The 21,916-nt window shown below is 41.0% G+C and overlaps 1 protein-coding gene across 1 annotated transcript in view; it reads left to right on the forward strand.

The window, feature by feature from the left end:
- LOC126235293 (esterase FE4-like) overlaps positions 1-21,916 on the forward strand; it is a 44,839-nt gene that overhangs the window by 13,266 nt on the left and 9,657 nt on the right. Inside the window, exons 5-8 of the mRNA XM_049944018.1 lie at positions 450-649; positions 6,242-6,407; positions 9,813-9,994; positions 21,377-21,509. Coding sequence (XP_049799975.1) covers positions 450-649; positions 6,242-6,407; positions 9,813-9,994; positions 21,377-21,509 — 681 coding nt within the window. The remainder of the gene's footprint in view (positions 1-449; positions 650-6,241; positions 6,408-9,812; positions 9,995-21,376; positions 21,510-21,916) is intronic.

The following is a 21,916-nucleotide window of genomic DNA, read 5'->3' on the forward strand; positions in this document are numbered from 1 at the left end:
TCTCCGGATCTGTCCCCCATTGAGCATGTTTGGGACTGGATGAAGCGTCGTCTCACGCGGTCTGCACGTCCAGCACGAACGCTGGTCCAACTGAGGCGCCAGGTGGAAATGGCATGGCAAGCCGTTCCACAGGACTACGATCGTCTCCATGGGAGAATAGCAGCCTGCATTGCTGCGAAAGGTGGATATACACTGTACTAGTGCCGACACTGTGCATGCTCTGTTGCCTGTGTCTATGTGCCTGTGGTTCTGTCAGTGTGATCATGTGATGTATCTGACCCCAGGAATGTGTCAATAAAGTTTCCCCTTCCTGGGACAATGAATTCACGGTGTTCTTATTTCAATTTCCAGGAGTGTATTTATATTAATGTATTTTATAGGAAACTTAGGTGTTCGTTAGAGTCTGATGTGATTTGTGTAGCTAATCGACAACTTTTCATAATCGTCAGGTCTATTTAAGAACGCCATAGGAATGAGCGGAACCGCTTTAAGTCCTTGGGCTTTCTCCAAAAACGCGACGGACAGGACAATACGGTTTGCCAAATATTTGGGATACACCGGGTCCACTTCAACGGAGCTCCTAGCCTTCATGAAAACTATCGACTGGACCAGACTAGTTGTGGACGCCAACAACGCTCTGTCGGAAGAGGTATGTATTGATGTCTTAACTGTTCTTTCCCACGCGACCAGCGACGTGTCCTTCATCACTACGCACGGCCGTTTACAGGAATTAAATCTAAAAATGGCTACACAGCAAAACGAGGACAGGTGTCTGTTTAAACGTTTCATAATAAGTATGGGAGACAGTCGGAGTAGAAGATGATATAAGGCGGAGTGTGATTTGTTGTAATTGTATGCCTTAACGAATCGTGCATTATGCCTTGATCCTGATTTGAGTTCTGGTGACGCACAACTTTGCCGTGTCACAGTGATCACTACTGAAGTAGCTGTAATACTAAAACATTACACTCTCTCTCACTGCAGTTTTTCTTAACGTATGATTGACTTCGAAGCGCTTTCTGGTCAACATCGCCTCAGTATACGTCTTGTCACAACAGTAATCTAATGAGCATTGTTCACTTTTCTTAAAATGTTTTAATCGTCATTGAAAAGTTTATTTACTTTTTCGGGCAAATGAATGCTTTATTGTTGAAAGAGGGCGTAATAGAAGATTCATTAAAGAATTTCAGTTTATAATAACTAAAATGCTGATTTCAGAAGATTTTCTAAAGTACAGTGTGTTTCCAATTAAAGGTTTGAGCATTAGTTTGCTAAAGCTAAGCTGCAGTGTCGTTTCATTGCAGAAACTCAGCCCACTAACCTCCAGTTTTAAACGGAAATGCTTTCGATTCAGAGAGCAAGAAGGAAAACTGCATTTAACCGTTGAGTGTTTACAAGATTACGAATAACATACTTCGGATCTTTTCCATGTTCACAGTTTCAACAATTAATTCAAACATCTGATCGCAGACCTAAAATTTGTTTTCTGGTCGTCATTACATTTCTCCTTTATGGGATGATGGCTCACGATAGGTGATAGTGTACTCAGATCGGTTTCCGCTAGTCTCCCGAACTACACTGACACTAGTTTACCACGCGTGCGGTGAAAGTTCTGTGCTGTGTTTGGTACTAGCACTGATATTAGGTACAGTCGATGACGGAGTGAACGTAGTTTCTTGTTTGATCACCGTATGGCATGACTGACTGGGAGACTTCAAGGGTTAGGTCTGTGGTACTTTTCCTCCACGAAGTGTGAGGGTTGTGTCTTAAGAGAATCTGTTGCATTTAGGTGACTGAAATGAGTGTTTATCTGTATAGTGTGGTGATACGTTTATGTGTATGACGGTAAGAGTAGAAACAGGGTCCAATACTGTGCCGGCGCCTAGCCTCCTCCTCTCCAATCGCAACAAGGGGGTCGCCAGGATTAACGTAGCCGTCTGACAAACGTATCACCATCAACAGTCTCACATGCCATCAGTTTATGACAGACGGCGGAGACGTTTGTAATTTCATCCAGGGCATCCAGTCTGGTGATCAAGAACTTTGCGGCACCACCTCTCCTCTTACCGGCCAAACACTTGCCGTCAAAGGTCCTTCCACAAGCAGGATTCGAAACGGCTTAATTCTCAGCCGAGTGCCACCGTACGGGCCTGAGTTAGTGACACTCGCTACCGAGGCGGGTAATAAAGTACATTATAAACGGTAATGTTTCACACTTTTTTGTAATCAACATGATAATCTATACAAGGTGTAAACGTTAATTTTTTACAACGTACCAACGTAGAGGAAGTCGAGACGAGGAATTTGACACAGGACTATAGTTGTCCATGAAGTCGGGAAACTACCACAAATTGGTGTAAGAAAACCACCTTAGTTGTTGAGCTGAATAACTTGAAAACTGCGACCTCTAGCGAAAACGTATCCTTGTAAAAACTACAGTAAATTACCTACAAAAAAGGTTAAATAAATTTTTTCTTCTGGAAGAAATAGTCTGAGGGCAGAGAGTGAGAGAATATCGAAAATCTCGCGCACGGTGCATGCACTGTAACCTAGCCGGTTTTTGAAGGCCACTTTGTGGTGGTTTCCCGAACTGATGAATTACAAGGATCCAGTGTCAAAGTTTTCATCTCGACTTCCTCTCTATCACTGCGCTATGTTGTAAAGAACTGTGGTTTACACCGCAGCGTGTTTCGTAAAAACAACGTGAAATTGTAGGACAGGCATTCTCGAACCCCGTATCTGATTCGCACCGCAGATACACTGGAGGCAAATGTAATTTACATTGCTTGCAGGATTAATTTACCCGAAAATCTGGCTGTAAGTACGCTAGTGAAGAAACCTTGACAGAGATGATTTAGTAACACTTCCTAAACACGTAACACTGGCAGACAGCAATGAAAGCCAAGACTGAAGTCCCTTGTAGTGTGGATGAAGAAAAACCACGGACAGAACATGAAAAGTCAGTGCCCATAACAGCTATGTTTACCTTGCTGCAGGTGCGTTCTTCTGTTGACATTTTCGTTCAACGCTAGCAAATATTATGGCATTACCGGGACCACGTCGAAGAGCACAATTAGTTCGATGGCCTAAGTTATAACGTGGCCATATTCTAGTCCTATGAGAAGCTGGATGGTATACCAGAAGAAATGCTCGATACCAGATTCTCCAGGTATCAGTGGCCCGCAAATTCACGCTTGGACCACTGCTTCAGCAGATCACAAGTTTGCCTCAGCATCAGCTGGGACTAAGCCAGCATCAGAAGTCAAATTATGAGCAAATCTGTATCCAAACTGACAGTCCTGAACATGAAGTACAGCCCAACTCCAATGGAGCAACGAAATCCACTACTAAATTTTGTTAATTAGCAAGAGTAGACTCTGGCTTTGCGTAGTTGACCAGCAGAGTCATAACACGACTAGCTTTTATCAGGCATCGACAGGCCAGAATATGCCTGATGTGGAGAGTCACAGTCTACGACGACAGTACTACTCTAATGCTTCCGGACACTGGCAGTACATCCAGAAGGTTCTATCAGCACTATTGCCCAAACTGTCTCCTAATGGCATAAACTGGAGACTGTGGGACGATATTTTATTGTCTAGCCGGCCGGAGTGCCCGAGCGATTTTAGGCGGTACAGTCCGGAACCGCGCGACCGCTACGGTCGCAGGTTCGAATCCAGCCTCGGGCATGGATGTGTGTGATGTCCTTAGGTTAGTTAGGTTTAAATAGTTCTAAGTTCTAGGGGACTGATTACCTCAGCAGTTAAGTTCCATAATGCTCAGAGCCATTTGAACCATATTCAGTCTACATTCTAGGCACTATCCCTCGAACCGCTGCGACAACAGACAGAAGTAACGTAGAACACTTTCTCCCTAGATAAGGTGGTACACTTCAAGTTTTATCTCTGTTCTCGACTGCAGGAACTGTTTCACGGATAAAGACAGTTACATAAGATTGAGAAACCGTTGTAGCAGACAATCTGTTCCAGCTGTATGACCGTATGATTATGATCAAATACGAGTATATACCTTATATCCTGTGAAATATGTGAAAGAAGCAGCATTCATGCTTTAACATTGCTGCACGACGGCAAATATTCCTTACATACAAATCAATCCGTAGGCTCTACGCTCTTTCAGAGACATGGTTGATGTACGTTAGTGTAAGGAGACTTTTGTCCGCATAGCACACTTAACTTTTGACCATGCTGACTGGAATAAACTCTTTAAAATGTTGTCGGCAGCAGGCAAAAATATCAGAGAGCGAAAAGTTATTAAAAACTGCTTTAACAACCGCACTAGTGTTATAAGAATTGAATAAATTGAAGGTGAACCAGTAATTGAGAAGGGAGTAAGACAGGATTGTAGCCTATTATCGATGTTATTCCATCTGTAGACTGAACAAGCGTTAAAGGAAATGAAGGGGAAATTTCGCACCATCGTACACGAACTACTTTTCTTTCAGTGCAGTCTTAAAGGAAAACAACATCCTTGGTGTTTTCGGAGAGAAAGTCCTCGAGTATACCGGCAATTCTACTGGTAACAGTTATAATTATTCAGCACATTTAATCGTAGAGATAGAATGAAACGAACAAAAAAGTCCAGACTTTCACAAGAAAACCCTTCTGAGTGACCATGTTTTTGAATGCAATGGAGATTTCCACACACCCACTGATGTTTGTTGTCGTCACTAAACACTGCTTCCCTAGTAAAAGTAGCCTCATCCATAGATTCCCAGACATGTGAGTGACTTATTAAGTAACAGAACCCAATACGTTGTCCTCGACGGCGAGTATTCATGAGAGACCACAAGGAAACGTGATAGACCATTTTTATTTTCTGTATGCTTCATCTGAAGGGGAAAGTCAGCAGTAAATTACGAATGTTTGCTGATGACGATGTGTTGTACAGGAAGGTGCGGTCGGTGAGTGACTGTAGGAGTATATAAGATGGCTTACGTATAATTTATAGTTGTGGTGATTATAGCAGCTTGATCTAAATGTAGAAACTTGCAAATCTGGATAGTATACACATTCCTGTAACGTTCGAGTACACCGTTAGTACGGTGCTGCTTGACAGAGTCACATCGATTAATTATCTAGCATAATGTTTCCAAAGCAATATAGAATTAAATGAGCGTGTCAGGTTGGCAGTAGGTAAGGCGAACGCTCGACTTCGTTTTATTGGAACAATCCTCAGAAAGGGCAACCTATGAATGAAAGAGATGGCCTACAGAATGCTAGTGCGATCCATTCTTGAGTATTGCTCAAGTGTTCTGGATCCCCATCAGATCTGGTTAAAGCAAGAAACCGAAGCAATTCAGAGGAGAACTAGATTTCTTACAGGTAGCTTCGATCAACACACAAGTATGACGGAGGTGCTTCGGGAAGTGAAATGGGATTCCCTGGAGGGAAGGCGACGTTATTTTCGAGAAACACTATTGATTTAGAGCACCAACATTTGAAGCTGGATGTAGAATGATCCTAGGGCCGCCAACGTACATTTCGCGTAAGGACCACGAACGTAAGATAAGAGAAATTACTGCTCGTACTGAGGCATATTGACAATCGTTTTGTCTCGCTCTTCTTGGGAGGCGAACAAGAAGGGAAATGATTAGTAGTGATACAACATACCCTCCACTTTGCACTTACGGTGGCTTGCGAGCACGTATGTAGATTTAGATCCATAAACAGAGAGGAGTAGGAAAAATCTACATTGGTGGGATACTGTCCAACCTTAATGTCGATACACAAATCTTTCTTTCCTCTTTGCTAACCTTTTCTTCCAAAGCTTGAATCGTTTGCTCACGGTAAGGATGTGAACCGTTTTGCTTAACGACGTGCCAACGTAGCCGATGTGCAACCTCGAACTTGTGAGCTGCTGCAGATCGAAAGCATTGTTTCGAATCAATGGAGTACGTGATGCATTTCCCACCTAGATTTTTTGGGAAATTCGAGGTTCCCTGTCCTGGTTTGACGTTATCAGACAGTTTTTCTCCACTACGCCTACTATTCCTATGTGGTGCATCGCAACAGCCCTGCCGGAACGCCTTTTGGTATGTCGAACACTTGTTTTAGTGTATGGCAATGCATCGACACTAGAATCTCTGACAAAACGCGTACATTCACAACGTATAAGCATGTCACTATGTATTAATGCTTTTTATAGTTAGGCATAAGTTGTAATAAATATCTGCGGAAGCTCCTAGGGTAGAAACACCGGATTTGTCTCCCTGCCCTAGGACAGCACGAGTCTGTTCACCTGCGTGTGGGTGCCCAGCGCTGAACCGCAGCACGACGGGGCGTTCCTGACGGAGCAGCCAGCTACCCTGGTGGCTGAGGGTCGCTACAACCTGGTACCCTACATGGCGGGCGTTACAGATCTCGAGCTGCTATCACAGACCCATAGTGAGTCCACTAATTCTTCTCTATTGTAGCACAACTGCTTCTCTAATGTGGTTAGCTTCGATAGATCTTCCTTTCTCTTGTTTTGCAGAAAACATCTGTAGCTAAATGGTGAACATTGGTCTCCATATCTGATTCCTTTACGAAACTAAAATTTAGTGGTATTTTAAGCTCTTAAATTAACATAGATGGCGGCTCTGTTTATGTCTTTCAATAAAAGTTGTCACTTGAATATTTAATATCACTTTTTAGCGAAATATTTTTGTCAGTTTGCTTTTAAGGGGAGCCGGAACGATCCATCTCCTCCATGTTAATTTTAGCAAGTAGAAGGAACATTTCTTCTAAAACCAATAAACATATTGCTCTGAAATTTAGACTACATGTTCAGTGAATATTTCTCTACAATGTTATAATGCCATGTAAAAAGGAATTATTGTTTTTTTTTTAAACTGATGCTTTTTTTCTCTAAAATTTTGAACTTTTTCTTCTATTACTCAAACAATATTGTGTATAAATTTCATTGATATATTGTTAGCAGTTTTTGAGAAAATGTTCCTCAAAGATGAAAATTTTAAAGTTACAGGAAATGGCTTCGTAAGTGTTTTAATACACTCCTGCCCCATATGATGGATTATCAGCACCCTCTTCTTTCTCCAATGTTAGTTTCCTTTTCACTGGTCTTTTCTTCCCTTTTGCTGCATGTTGTAGGCTTTTGTCTCTTCTTTCTGGACCTCTTAGTCTTTCTTCATCAATTAGGCGCATTGTGGAAATGGTGTTGTGTCCTGATTGGAAACCTAAACGTTTCAGCACATTACATTTGATAATGTTTCCTTCATTGTATGTTGCCACTGCATCATACTCTCCAAAATGTAATGTTTTTATCTGTACTAACACTCTTTTGGGAATCCTAATCTAGATTAAATTATTTACACTTTCATTTGGATTTTGTGTTTTCCCATGTAAACACTTTTCCAATAAACTTGGCTGTGATAAATCTCTGAATATGGGCTTAATTACATCAATTACAGGATTTGGCAAACTGTTTTGATGGGCATATTCCTTTCCTGAATGGTACATACACCATGAGTCATCAACAGTGCATGTTGTGGGTAGTCATTTGTTGATGTAGTATGAAAAAATAATGCCGATACTGATCTCCTCATATGCTCAATGCTTCTCGTATTTTGTCTAATTGCACACCCATAATACCTCTGCAATCTATCAGTTGCTTCATCTGTCAATCTTCCTCTTCATCCAAGGGTCTTACCATCACTAAGCTTCTGAGATCCTAATGTCTGCTTTATTTTGCGCAAGCGAGCTCCCATACACTTATGCACATGCCCAATGCACTCCTGTTTTTTAATGTGTATTTTATTGAGTTTCTCTACAACATTATACCCCTTAGAATCACCATCTCCTAGATAGTGTACCGTACAATATACCACTCCTGTGATCTGGAAAAAAATGCTTTCACTCCCTCTACTTCTATCGCTCCACTCGTGCCGTGAAAATTTGCTTCACAACTTTCACTATGTTCGTCCTTGGTATTGCCCTTACATCTACAATGTTTTGAGAGAATAGCAACATCAATTACTTTGCAACTGTCTCCACTTCTAGCTGTCACAACTCCATGTAGAGATTTATGACCTCTACGTTGCCATGATCCATCTAAAGCAACAGTTAAGTCTCTACAATTCCCCATAACTGTCATAGCTTCTGCAACTGCTTTCTTCATTGTTGCTTGAGCAATATCTTCAGCATAAGATCCGACTAATTCATTATAAAATCATAACTTGGTTGGTGGTTTTGGCAAGTTCATAATTCCACATAACATTGTCCCTGCAGCACTGCCCTTGCCAATGCAACGCAAGCCATACGCCAGCCTAATATTTATATCATACATCTTCTTTCCACTATTGCGACTACGAGGAATACTGTTAGCACTAGAGAACGTAACTTCTGCAGCACATTTGTTACACTTCAATAACATTTTACATGCCAAACCAATGTGTGATGTTGTTTTCAATTCCAGTCTTCTTTCTTTGCAAATTTAGCATAATATGTTATGTTTCAAAATATTAGAGAGCAAGGAAATGTTAATTATTTCATTCACATCATTACTGTCACTTTCATAGTTTTCAAATATTTCTTTGCTGTCACAAAGTTTCTTGCTGGAAGAAGTTCTATCAAATTCATTTGGAGTAGTCGGTGAAGCAGTGTGAGCAGCATCTCCCTTCGAAACAACAAAACGTTTCTTCTTCCACGCATTGTGCCTTTTCTTAAACACTCGATTGCTGAAACGGGGCATATTGATATCCACAAACAAAATACGTAAAACAGGTGCGAGCAAAGTTCGTCGAATACGCAAAATTGAACAGCTTAACAACACAAAGCAAACTCCATGAGTCATCAAACACGGAATAGCGTTTATATTTAATCATATTAACACTCACTTGTCACAAAGATAAAGCCATACAACGTTGGAAAACAGAACACTGTCTAATTCCGCAAAGATACCCTGCTTTCAGCCAGCGAGCGGCGCCGTCGGAGGTGACACACCAAGTCGCCACAACCGTTTACGCGGCGTGTCAACTTTGCAGCGATAAAAAACACACTTAGAATTCACTTAGAAGAGTTAAACTTGATTTGTTTTATTCAGAAAACTCCAAATAATTTTATAATGAAAAAACCTTAATTTTGTCATTTTCATCGTTCTTTTCTAGAAAAGGTATTTAAGACAATTTTCATACTGCGTAGCATAGAGGTAACAATTTTTAATTATTTTTTTTAATTCCAGAAACGTTCGTAATTTAGAATGCTCATAGTTTTTGCCAGATTGTTGTTTCGAAATCGATGGACCTTTAACCCTAACGGTCCCTCCTTAAGGCATTCTGGTGAACTCTAGGATTCTCGCTCACCGCTTCTGTATACTCACAATCCTGAGGACGTCAAAATATTACTGATCTCTCCAGTACCTATTACTCTCTTAGCTTTTGATTGATGCGCTATTCCATCTTGAATTAGTTACAAAATAATTTTTGAACATTTTAAATTTTCACTAAGAGTGGAGTGGTGGAACGGTGTGGAGGGAACTGCGCTAGAAGCTACATTTGTAAGAAAATAATGAATACTGCCTAATTACGTCCCTTCCGTGCCAAGGTAATCATATTGACCCACACGAAAAAATAACTCAATATGGTAGGAGTTATCGAAGTGTTTATTGACTCATCATCCTTCAACGATGGCTCCATTGCTGTATGCTTACCCATTCTCTAGAAAAAAGCTCAGATTTAGGTACTGTGGCGAACTTTTTTGCGACAGAGATTGAAGTGCTTTGTTTACTTGGTCACTTTTGTTTTTGTAAATGCAAACTTAACTGATTTAGATTTTATTTTTGTTTTTCGACAGGTGGTGGGATACTTTCTACAGAGGAACAAATAAATAACTTGAACCAAAACTTCGACGAAATTGTCGCTTGTGACATACGACTTCCAACGAGACAGGAGCAGCTGAATGGGGCTCATTCCGTCAAGCAGTTTTACTACAACGGAAGTGACATTACTGTGCAGGACAGTTACACTACGACACTGGTAAGCAGAGGACAGGGCAAGACATCTAAACAATATACTTTAGACATCTATCGGAATCCAATAGCAACACTTACATCAGTTCTTGCTGTGTCTAGACAAGACAGTCTAGACACAAGGGAGGTAGCCGAAAGGGCACGCGTCAACTCAAGCCGTCTTGCGTTAAGTCTGGAACAGGATACGTTATGAATGCTATAAAGAAAAGAACGGAGCTTCTCGTATACTTAACTTTTATTCACTTCTGCGGTACATCGCTCTTGATAATACAAGTGAGACTCTCTCCAGATATGGTTAATGCGCCTTGCTAGGTCGTAGCCATGGACTTAGCTGAAGGCTATTCTAACTGTCTCTCGGCAAATGAGAGAAAGGCTTCGTACGTGTAGTCGCTAGCAATGTCGTCTGTACAACTGGGGCGAGTGCTAGTACGTCTCTCGAGACCTGCCGTGTGGTGGCGCTCGGTCTGCGATCCTGACAGTGGCGACACGCGGGTCCGACATGTACTAATGGACCGGGGCCGATTTAAGCTACCACCTAGCAAGTGTGGTGTCTGGCGGTGACACCACAGTTCTTAACTTAGAAAAATACGAAGGACGAATAAGAAGAAACTAAGAAATATGGTTACCCCATGTGTCTAGGTCAAGCATAAACAACAAATAAGAGCATATTTCTTGAATAATATGTCTAAAGGGCTACACATTAGCTAAAACATAAAAGCAAGACAAAATTAAACAACTTGCTGCAAATTCTCTATCACAATAATAAAACACTTGATATCAGAGGTGATTGTAGTTAGTACTGGCACGTCATGCTGTCAGAGAGATTCTGAACCACCTCAATCACTAATCGACGCAAACCTTGGAAATAAGCTAGGCCCAGGTCTGTAAGAACTCTTAGTTCACGTTTATTGGCTACAGATGGTCGCTGGCGTGTCTCATCTCTGTTGTTATGAATGTTAACAGAACTCTTCCACTCAACAATTAAGACGTAAAGTTCTGCCCGTCTATCTTAACAAAAGGGCACGGCTACAAGCAACAAGTCCATTTATTATTATTATTTGCCTGTGGAGGGTAGGATTTACGATAGGATTGTACGACGAGCATCATTCTGCAAAATGGACTGCCATTTATCTTTGAAGAGAATATTCCTCAATTCCCTCTCAGTCACATCTGGATGCTGTTGATTTCCATAAACAGTTCTGATACAACAATGACGAGAGCGGAATAAACACTGCCTAATGTCATGTATACAGACCAAACCTCTGTGCCTCCCGTATAATTAAGTTTAGAAACTGCATCTTACTAGACAGTTATAATTTCTACAGGTAACTATTTTGAAGAATTCCTCACGGGGACGTCATACCGAACCAATTTAGGACTGTGAGCCCAACTTATTCTGGTCAAGAGTAAACGTTTTGTGTCTGTGAGAAAAATCACTGAAGCAGTGAATTGTCACACTGTTGTTCGTTTGAAGATAATTAGACGCTTGTATCACCTAATTTAAGGCATCTAAGTGTTTTCTGAACAGGGTTCCAATAGAGTTTTTGCGTCTTTGTGCAGTAAACTTCAGCAAGTGACTACCTCCTGGTAACAACAAAAGTGCAGGCGCATTATCTCTGAAAAACATCTCTGTTAGAAGTACCTAGCGCTTAATACCTGCGCAGTTAGCACAAGTTCAGTTTGTGAAGAAATTTTGATGACTGTTTGTAGTAATTCTTCATCTTCTGCATTTCCAATTTTTCCAAATTATTCTTAAACATTGGACACTAATGTATAAGGTTTACTGTGCAAAGCTTTGTAGCTTCTTTTTATGCATTTTTACTACATAAATAGTAAATGTTAAAGGAACACCATAACGTTTGTTAATGATTTGGGGAACTTCAGTCAAATTATCTGAAATTAATATTGTTTTTCATAATTCTGTTACACAAGAAAATGACAACAGTCTTACGATGGACACATTGCGGTACCTAAATCCCTAGATCTTTTGATAGTTATTGATTTGTACTTTAACATAGTAAATTATTTAAGGCACCAGATACGCCGGCGCTCTGAATTCACCATCTAAATTACTGAACAGAAGCTGAATAACGACCCATGTTCAACCGTTTCCCCATTATCGAGGTTCACTGCTCCACTGTGAAGAATCATTGGTTTCATACAAGCATTTCCCTAGTTTTTAACACGTATTTATTAGATCGCTTTATCTCTGTCTCTTTCCGTTTAGTACAGTCTGATGAGCTACAGACTTGAAATTTCAAACATAGCTCAGGTCTGGGTGACAGTGCATTATTAATTGACTTCCTTGTCCATCTGATCCACCTAGCCTCCACAGGGGTGGAGGTGACAAGTGTTGGTAACGCCTGACACCTTAGCTGGTCTGCAGGACTGGCGTGTTGTGTGGGTAGGGTAGTAATGGAATACATTCCAGCTGGTATGCGCGGAACTCCACCTCAGCCGCCGTAGACTTGCCTCCAGTTGCGTATTTACTGCGCTCTCCTATCGTTTTTTTTTTTTATGTACCGTTGGTTTGGTCTCAGACTTTGCTACGCCTTAGGTTTTAACTCTTAGATTACTTTTTTCGACTGTGTGCTGTTTCCAATGTCCATTTTCCTCTTGTTTTTATACGCCTGTTCACACTAGGCTAACTGCTATCGGGGCTCCCTGGGCAGGTGGCCAGTATCTGCTGGTTCTTTGAGTTATTCAAATGGCTCTTAGCACTATGGGACTCAACTGCTGAGGTCATTAGTCCCCTAGAACTTAGAACTAGTTAAACCTAACTAACCTAAGGACATCACAAACATCCATGCCCGAGGCAGGATTCGAACCTGCGACCGTAGCGGTCTTGCGGTTCCAGACTGCAGCGCCTTTAACCGCACGGCCACTTCGGCCGGCTTTGAGTTATTCCTTGTTCTTCTGAGACTCCATTCACAATAGTTTGAAACAATAAAAAAATTCTCACCTAAAATCTAAGGAGAAAAAATAATTATTTAAATAAAAATAAATTTTTAATATAACACGTTTTTAAATTGAACTAAAAATTAGAAAATAACTTCTGCTAGCCCCATACAGATTCCAGATCCCAAACATATACCTCCGAAAATTAGTTAACGTTAATTTTTAATTGCTGACAAAATACTTTTTAAAATTCAAACCGAAAAATGTGGGCCTAATGCAGTAGATAAATGATTGGGGATGCTCTATTCATGCAACAGTCATTATATACTAGCTTATCGCGTGATGCTTTGTTTGCATAGACTATATGACCTGCACAGATATTTTTTGTTTTTGTTTAATCAATTTTTTTGTCGTTCACAAATTACAACATATTATAAGCTTTTCACCCTGATTAAAGTCATAAAATGTGACCTTTCTGAACTTACTTCTGATTAAGAAGGTATTCTGAAAGCTGGTGTATGTTATAGCTAATCATGCCTTTTGTCTTCTTGTGGTGATAAACCAGAGAAACTTTCATCTCCTAGCACGTGTTTCTCTATATCGAACAGAGAAGTGAAATACAAATTTTCATAGATTTATCTCTGAATATTTTATATATAATGAAACACTTTCTTAAAAAACTTCGTCCATCATTTCACCCCTTATTGGTTGAATTGCTAAAAACAGTTGACCACGTGTTCTTATTGTTTGTAAATCAGAAGTGTAATAACAACTTTAATAAAGATAGTTTCAGAAATGCTTTAGTAGTTCTGTAATAATAATTTATTTTCAATAAAATTTATCCCACTATTTTACCCTCTTAGTGGTCAAATATCTCAACATGTTGAATAACGTATTATTTTATTTCTGATTAAGAAACCAAATACCAATTTTCGTAGGCAGCTTCAAATCCATTTCTAATAGCCTTCCATCGCCTGTCTCACAACTTCCTTAGGAGTAGAATTTCGAACAATCTCTTCTTAAACGATGCTTACAGTGTGAGTTCCACATCCTCCCCAAAGTTTAGGTTTCTATCCTGATATGGACTGGGCCTTGGAGAGTAAGCGATTCAGTCTGGCCCTATTTCATCCTCTTAGAGGGTGAAGTCCCAAAAACAGTGAAACATGTATTTTTTCATTTCTAGCCAGGAAGCGAGACATCAGTTCTCAAATATATAGATTTAAAAATGCTTTATAAATGAAAGAATTTCATAAAACATCTCACTCCCTACTTCAGCCACTAAAGAGTTAAATTTCTAAAAGCAGCTAAATGCATACTTTTCAATTTCTGAAAAATGTCAAATACAAATTTTCGTAGATTCATTTTCTAAAATGCATAATGAAATATTTCCATAAAACTTTCATGCCCTATTTCACCCCATAGGGTGAATCGATATTTAGGTTTTCATAGATTCAGCTTTAAAAATGCTTTGTTAATGAATTTTTTTCATAAAAGATTTCATCCCCTATTTCACTCAATTATGGGCTCAGTTTCCAAGAACACTGACCACATATTCATGTACTTGTAGGGTAGAGGTCATATAACAATTTTCGTAGTTGTAATATTAAAAACACTTTATTATTTCTTTAATAATGATATTTTCTAAACCGACTCTCAGCAACCGTTTCACAACCATAGGGCTTAAATGTCGAAAAACGATAAGACATGTAATTCTTTACTTCTGACCGAGAAACAAATACCAGTTTTCGTAGGTGTAGCTTCAAAATTGCCTTAATTGTGACATATTCCCAAAAAAACATTCACTCTCCTGTTTCTCGCTCTTAGGGAGGAAATTTCGAAAACGGTGACTACAGTATAAGATGAGCACCCTCTACAAAATGGTTCAAATGGATCTGAGCACTATGGGACTTAACTTCTGGGGTCATCAGTCCCCTAGAACTTAGAACTACTTAAACCTAATTAACCTAAGGACTAAGGACATCACACACATCCATGCCCGAGGCAGGATTCGAACCTGCGCCCGCAGCGGTCCCGTGGTTCCAGACTGTAGCACCTAGAACCGCTCGGCCACTCCAGCCAGCGCACCCTCTACAAATTTAGAGTTTCTATCCTTAGCGGTTTGGGCTGCACGACGATGCCTTTTATACAGTATGTACAATAACACTGTAAATCCCACGTATATCTTAGAACAATTTTATAGCTATTAAAGATCCACAACCGCAAATATTAAGAACTATCTCTGTGGGATCAGGAATCTGTGTAGGGCTAGGGGAAATTATTTTATATCGTTTTGTACATATTAAAAAACGTGTTGCTACAGAAGAAACGTGTTGCTACAGAAGAATGCTGAAGATAAGGTGGGTAGATCACGTAACTAATGAGGAGGTATTGAATAGGATTGGGGAGAAGAGAAGTTTGTGGCACAACTTGACTAGAAGAAGGGATCGGTTGGTAGGACATGTTTTGAGGCATCAAGGGATCACAAATTTAGCATTTGAGGGCAGCGTGGAGGGTAAAAATCGTAGAGGGAGACCAAGAGATCAATACACTAAGCAGATTCAGAGGGATGTAGGTTGCAGTAGGTACTTGGAGATGAAGAAGCTTGCAAAGGATAGAGTAGCATGGAGAGCTGCATCAAACCAGTCTCAGGACTGAAGACCACAACAACAACAACAAAAAACGTGTTACGTTAAAATTTTATTTTTATTTGCATAATTTTTAATTGACCTATAAAATTTAGCTCCAATAAGGTAGTCAGCTTTTTCGTGGAGTTGTGCTGTTCGTAATTTGAGTGGTGTTGCAGTTACTACATGGCAAGATATACCATAAATTTCCAGCCAATATCCGTGTTAGATTCTCAGCTGAAGATCGAACATGCTGTTAGTTTTGCTGTGTGGCCTTTGGGTCATCAATCGTTACACTGATAGACTATAACCCTGGAATTATATATGGATATGTCATATACAGGGTGTCCCAAAATAATGTATACACTCGTTGAAACTGAACATCTTTTTAATGAAAGGGGTTATCAATGCCATTTTAGTGGTGTTAGGTGCCTCATGGTCTGACTTAAGGTGCTAAGTGTTCAAACTGGTGTCCGTCCATCGCAATACACCGTCGACAGTGACTTAGACTGAGCGACGTGCCAACTTTATTGTTTCCAACGGAGTAGCATCACAGGCTTGCTCAATTTGCTCTCTAAGATCATCCAGTGTGTGTGGTCTCGCAGTGTAAACTGTGTTCTCGAGAGTAACCCACAGAAAGAAGTCTAGAGGACTTAAAAAATGGCTCTGAGCACTATGGGACTTAACATCTATGGTCATCAGTCCCCTGGAATTTAGAACTACTTAAACCTAACTAACCTAAGGACATCACAAAACACACAGTCATTACGAGGCAGAGAAAATCCCTGACCCCGCCGGGAATCGAGCCCGGGAACCCAGGCGTGGGAGAGGACTTAAATAAGGAGATCGAGCGGGATACTCCACAGTTCCTCTTCGTCCTATCCATCTGGCAGCGAATGGACGATTTCTCAAATGCCATCATATCCACGTGAAAGTGAGGTGGCGCCCCATCCTGTTGAAAGAAAATAATCTTCATTTCCAAACACAACATTAAGACCAAGAGTGATCATTTCCAACATTGCCAAGTACGGGTCGCCCGTGACAGAGTTGTCAAAGAAATACGGCCCAAGTAACGCCCCAGAAGACAGAGAACACCAGACTGTTACTCCTGACAGATTAACATGCCTTTGCTCTGTTACGTATGGATTCTCCCTGGCCCAGTAAACGAAATTATGGCGTTTAGTTGTTCCATTAAGTAGCTTCATCTGACCAAAGAATTCGAACTTGGAAACGTTGCACTTCTTCACATCTGTTAATGAACCACTCACAATATTCGTTTCACCCATCAGGATCATCCTCGTTAAGAGCATGGAGAAGCCTTCGAATGTAAGGATTAAAGTTCTGAGACCGAAAAATTCTATGAACACTGCTTCTGCAGATCCTAATCTCACGAGAGCATTGTCTCACAGATTTCTTCGGCGATCGTGTGTATTCCTGGATTACTGCATCAACACTGTCATTGTCTGCTGAATGTCACTTCCGTCCGATATGTCCATTCGTCATATCGTGGACCGTTCCTTCGACTTCAAACTTGTCTCTGATTCTTGTAATTGTTACTCTTGTCGGCCGAGCGGGATTAGCCAAGCGGTCTATGGCGCTGCAGTCATGGACTGTGTGGCTAGTCCCGGCGGAGGTTCGATTCCTCCCTCGGGCATGGCTGTGTGTGTTTGTCCTTAGGATAGTTTAGGTTAAGTAGTGTGTAAGCTTAGGGACTGATGACCTTAGCAGTTAAGTCCCATAAGATTTCACACACATTTGACATTTTTACTCTTGTCGGTGGTGATGTTCCAAATTCTACTCTCCAACATCGGGATACCGCATTCATATTCTCTGTTTTCCAGTAACACTTTAGCACAAATTTCCGTTGTTAAAATGATAACGCCATGTTTGCTGACAATCCTGAAACAAAAGAAAGCATTGTTACGTTTTTCACCGCCTTCTAAATTATTACTCATATAAATTGTATTTCTGTCTCCTTTAATTAAAGAGATATTCTGTTTCAAAGAGTGTATACATTATTTTGGGACACACTGCATATATGGATATGTCATACATAAGAGAGATAGGTCAATAATACCAGACTACTACCCAGAATTGAATTCCTCATCTGAAAATCAAGATTTCGGTTTTCCGTGGTGTTCCTAAAATCGACTATACATTAACGAAAAAATCACAGCACCAAAAAAAAAAGTAGAGTAATGAAATTTGGGGAATATATTTGTCTAGGTAAGATATGTAAGTGAGTCGCATAGGAAGATCGCAGGTTAGTGTAAGCGAGAGATAAGCCATTGCGAATGTGAAATGTTGGTACCTTAACAATCGGTATAACCGCCACAGTGTTGAATGCAAGCGTACAAAACTGGGTGCATTGTGTTGAACAGGTGCCGGATGTTAGTTTGTGGGATGGAGTTCCATGCCTGTAGCACTTTGCTGGTCAATACGGGAATTGTTAATGTTCGTTGTGGATGACGCTGGAATTAGCGTTCTATGATGTCCGATATGTGCTCGACTGGAGACAGGTTGGGTGATCGAGCAGGCCAAGGCAACATGTCGACACTCTGTAGAGTACGTTGGGTTACAACAGCGGCACGTGGGCGAGCGTTATCCTGTTGGAAAAGACGTCTAGAAATGCTATTCATGAAACGGAATAAAACATGTCGAATCACCAGATTGATGTACAAATCTGCAGTCATGATGCGTGGGATAACCAGGAGAGTGCTCCCGCTGTCATATGAAGTCGCATCCCAGACCATATCTCCATGTGCATGTCGAGTGTGTCTAGCCCGCAGTGTCAACAGCTCCTGGATAGGCTCTCCCACTAGGCGAATCACTCCTCTTGGGTTACACTCCTCGTGCACATTGGATTCCTTCGGTTCTGGAGATACGATTTTCACCTGTTTCACATTCGAGGTGCCCACAAAACGAGTAGCCCCTTCCTCCACCCCCTCCACCCCCCTCTGGTGCTGTCTTTATTAACTAATGACTTTGTTTCTGTTTTGAGTCTTCTGACTAGTTTGATGCTGTCCACAATGACTTTTTCTGTTGCACGAACCTCCTCACGTCAGAGTGGCTCGTGTACCCAACGTCCTCACGTATTTGTTAGATATATTCCAGTCTCTGTCGTCCTCTAATGTTTTTACCCTATACGGCCCACTGTTGTACCATTGAAATTATTTCCAAGAAGTCTCAAGACATGTCCTATCATTCTGCCCCTTCTTCTTGTCACTGGTGCACACATGTCTTCCATCGCAAATTTCTTCTCTGTCTGTTTTTCTGCATCATGCTACAGTACCACATTGCAAACGTCTCAGTTGTCTTCTTCCCCGGCGGCTTATAGTAGGATATTCTGAGGCAACACGTCATTTTTTGCTCATTAGCGTGCAATAAGAGGTATGTTGTGTCCAGTCTAGAATCGTTTGTAGACAGCTCTTTAAACAGTTGCAAATATCGATAGCGTCCTTGCTGTACATATTATACATTCCCCTATGACGTGTCTTGTTAACAATCAACCAGGTTTGAAAACAACATTAACATCCATTAATATTATACTAGAAGGAGAAATGATTTTAGAAGTATGGCATGTGTGTGTACAAAAGACAGACATTTAAAACTTAAGAAATCATGTAAATGATCAGCACATTGACATATTTTCTATCATAGCCGGAGGTTATAATAATTATCCACAGAAAATGAAAATACCTAACTAACCAACCTACGAAACAACTCCAGATCTGCTCTAAATTCACAGTCCACAACGCGTGATTGCCAACAACCATATGCATATTCTGATGGGAATAAGAGAAGGCGTGACCATGTTAGTTGTGTTAGGTGTCTCGCAGACAAGGGTCAGATCACTTATCAAAATCCGGGAATGACTAAAGCCACTAGCAAGACATACTTGTGAAAGTTTAGGATCAACCTAGCTCTTGTGAGGGCAAAAACAATTTAAGAAATTAGAAGCACTAAGCACGGTCGAACACTGCTGTTTATCTGCAGTCAGGTGCACAGTACAAGTTAAACCGAATCCTATGTGTTAAAGTGCTGCTGCAGCTCCTCTCATGATTACAAATAGACGCAAATGCTCCGAAATTGTCTCACAGGCGATTTGGCTGACACTTTGTTTTATTCGACGCATCTATACACGGTGTTACAAAAAGGTACGGCCAAACTTTCAGGAAACATTCCTCACACACAAAGAAAGAAAATATGTTATGTGGACATGTGTCTGGAAACGCTTACTTTCCATGTTAGAGCTCATTTTATTACTTCTCTTCAAATCACATTAATCATGGAATGGAAACACACAGCAACAGAACGTACCAGCGTGACTTCAAACACTTTGTTACAGGAAATGTTCAAAATGTCCTCCGTTAGCGAGGATACATGCATCCACCCTCCGCCGCATGGAATCCCTGATGCGCTGATGCAGCCCTGGAGAAGGCGTATTGTATCACAGCCTTCCACAATACGACCACGAAGAGTCCCTACATTTGGTACCGGGTTTGCGTAGACAAGAGCTTTCAAATGCCCCCATAAATGAAACTGAAGAGGGTTTAGGTCAGGAGAGCATGGAGGCCATGGAATTGGGCCGCCTCTACCAATCCATCGGTCACCGAATCTGTTGTTGAGAAGCGTACGAACACTTCGACTGAAATGTGCAGGAGCTCCATCGTGCATGAACCACATGTTGTGTCATACTTGTAAAGGCACATGTTCTAGCAGCACAGGTAGAGTATCCCGTATGAAATCATGATAACGTGCTCCATTGAGCGTAGGTGGAACAACATGGGGCCCAATCAAGACATCACCAACAATGCCTGCCCAAACGTTCACAGAAAATCTGTGTTGATGACGTGATTGCACAATTGCGTGCGGGTTCTCGTCAGCCCACACATGTTGATTGTGAAAATTTACAATTTGATCACGTTGGAATGAAGCCTCATCCGTAAAGAGAACATTTGCACTGAAATGAGGATTGACACATTGTTGGATGAACCATTCGCAGAAGTGTACCCGTGGAGGCCAATCAGCAGCTGATAGTGCCTGCACACGCTGTACATAGTACGGAAACAACTGGTTCTCCCGTAGCACTCTCCATACAGTGAAGTGGTAAACGTTACCTTGTACAGCAGCAACTTCTCTGACACTGACATTAGGGTTATCGTCAACTGCACGAAGAATTGCCTCGTCCATTGCAGGTGTCCTCGTCGTTCTAGGACTTCCCCAGTCGCGAGTCATAGGCTGGAATGTTCCGTGCTCCCTAAGACGCCGATCAATTGCTTCGAACGTCTTCCTGTCGGGACACCTTCGTTCTGGAAATCTGTCTCGATACAAACGTACCGCGCCACGGCTATTGCCCTGTGCTAATCCATACATCAAATGGGCATCTGCCAACTCCGCATTTGTAAACATTGCACTGACTGCAAAACCACGTTCATGATGAACACTAACCTGTTGATGCTACGTACTGATGTGCTTGATGCTAGTACTGTAGAGCAATGAGTCGCATGTCAACACAAGCACCGAAGTCAACATTACCTTCCTTCAATTGGGCCAACTGGCGGTGAATCGAGGGAGTACAGTACATACTGAAGAAACTAAAATGAGCTCTTACATGGAAATCAAGCGTTTCTGGACACAAGTCCACATAACATCTTCTTTATTTGTGTGTGAGGAATGTTTCCTGAAAGTTTGGGCGTACCTTTTTGTAACACCCTGTACATACTCGCGCTCAACATCATTGTCGCAAGCGGTTTATGACGTCCCGAGTAATTGCTATTTTTGTGATTTTTTTAATACTTTATGGTTAGCAATTTATATAAGACTTTTCATTTCTTTACTGAAGTAACGTTACCTTGATTCTACAGATGACTTCTCACCTGTACTTCACGGAAGGTGTCGACACTGTCATTAGAAGCATGTCCCGCTTCTCCTCACAGCCGGTGTTCCAGTACGAGTTTACATTCGTCGGCCCTCTCAACGCATATCCAAGTGGTCCAGGTATGAGCATTAGTGAAAATGACTTCCTTCTTTTAGGTTAAGTGCTCCTCAGGCAAAATGACTTGGAAAAAGTTGAAGTGTTAGTAGAGATCACTTAATGAATGAAATTAATATAAGCTTCAGTTCTTGTCAAAAGAAACAGAGAATAAGAGAAAATACTACATGTAACGACACCAAGTCTTATTCCGAATGAAAGCCCATTGTTCCTCTATTTTTATAAACCTTTCGTTTGTATCGACTAAGGTTTTGGTCTGTAGTATCATCTTCCGCCAATAAACTGTTACAGTGTGGTTGTTCGTGAAAAGTGCTGTTGGACGTACCAACGAATCTACAGATACAGAAAATATTTTTATATTATACATAAAAATATGAATATCAACCCGTGTAATATTGAAGACATTTTAGTT

This window comes from Schistocerca nitens, chromosome 2, assembly GCF_023898315.1.
Source record: "Schistocerca nitens isolate TAMUIC-IGC-003100 chromosome 2, iqSchNite1.1, whole genome shotgun sequence".
Classification (NCBI taxonomy): Eukaryota; Metazoa; Arthropoda; class Insecta; order Orthoptera; family Acrididae; genus Schistocerca; species Schistocerca nitens.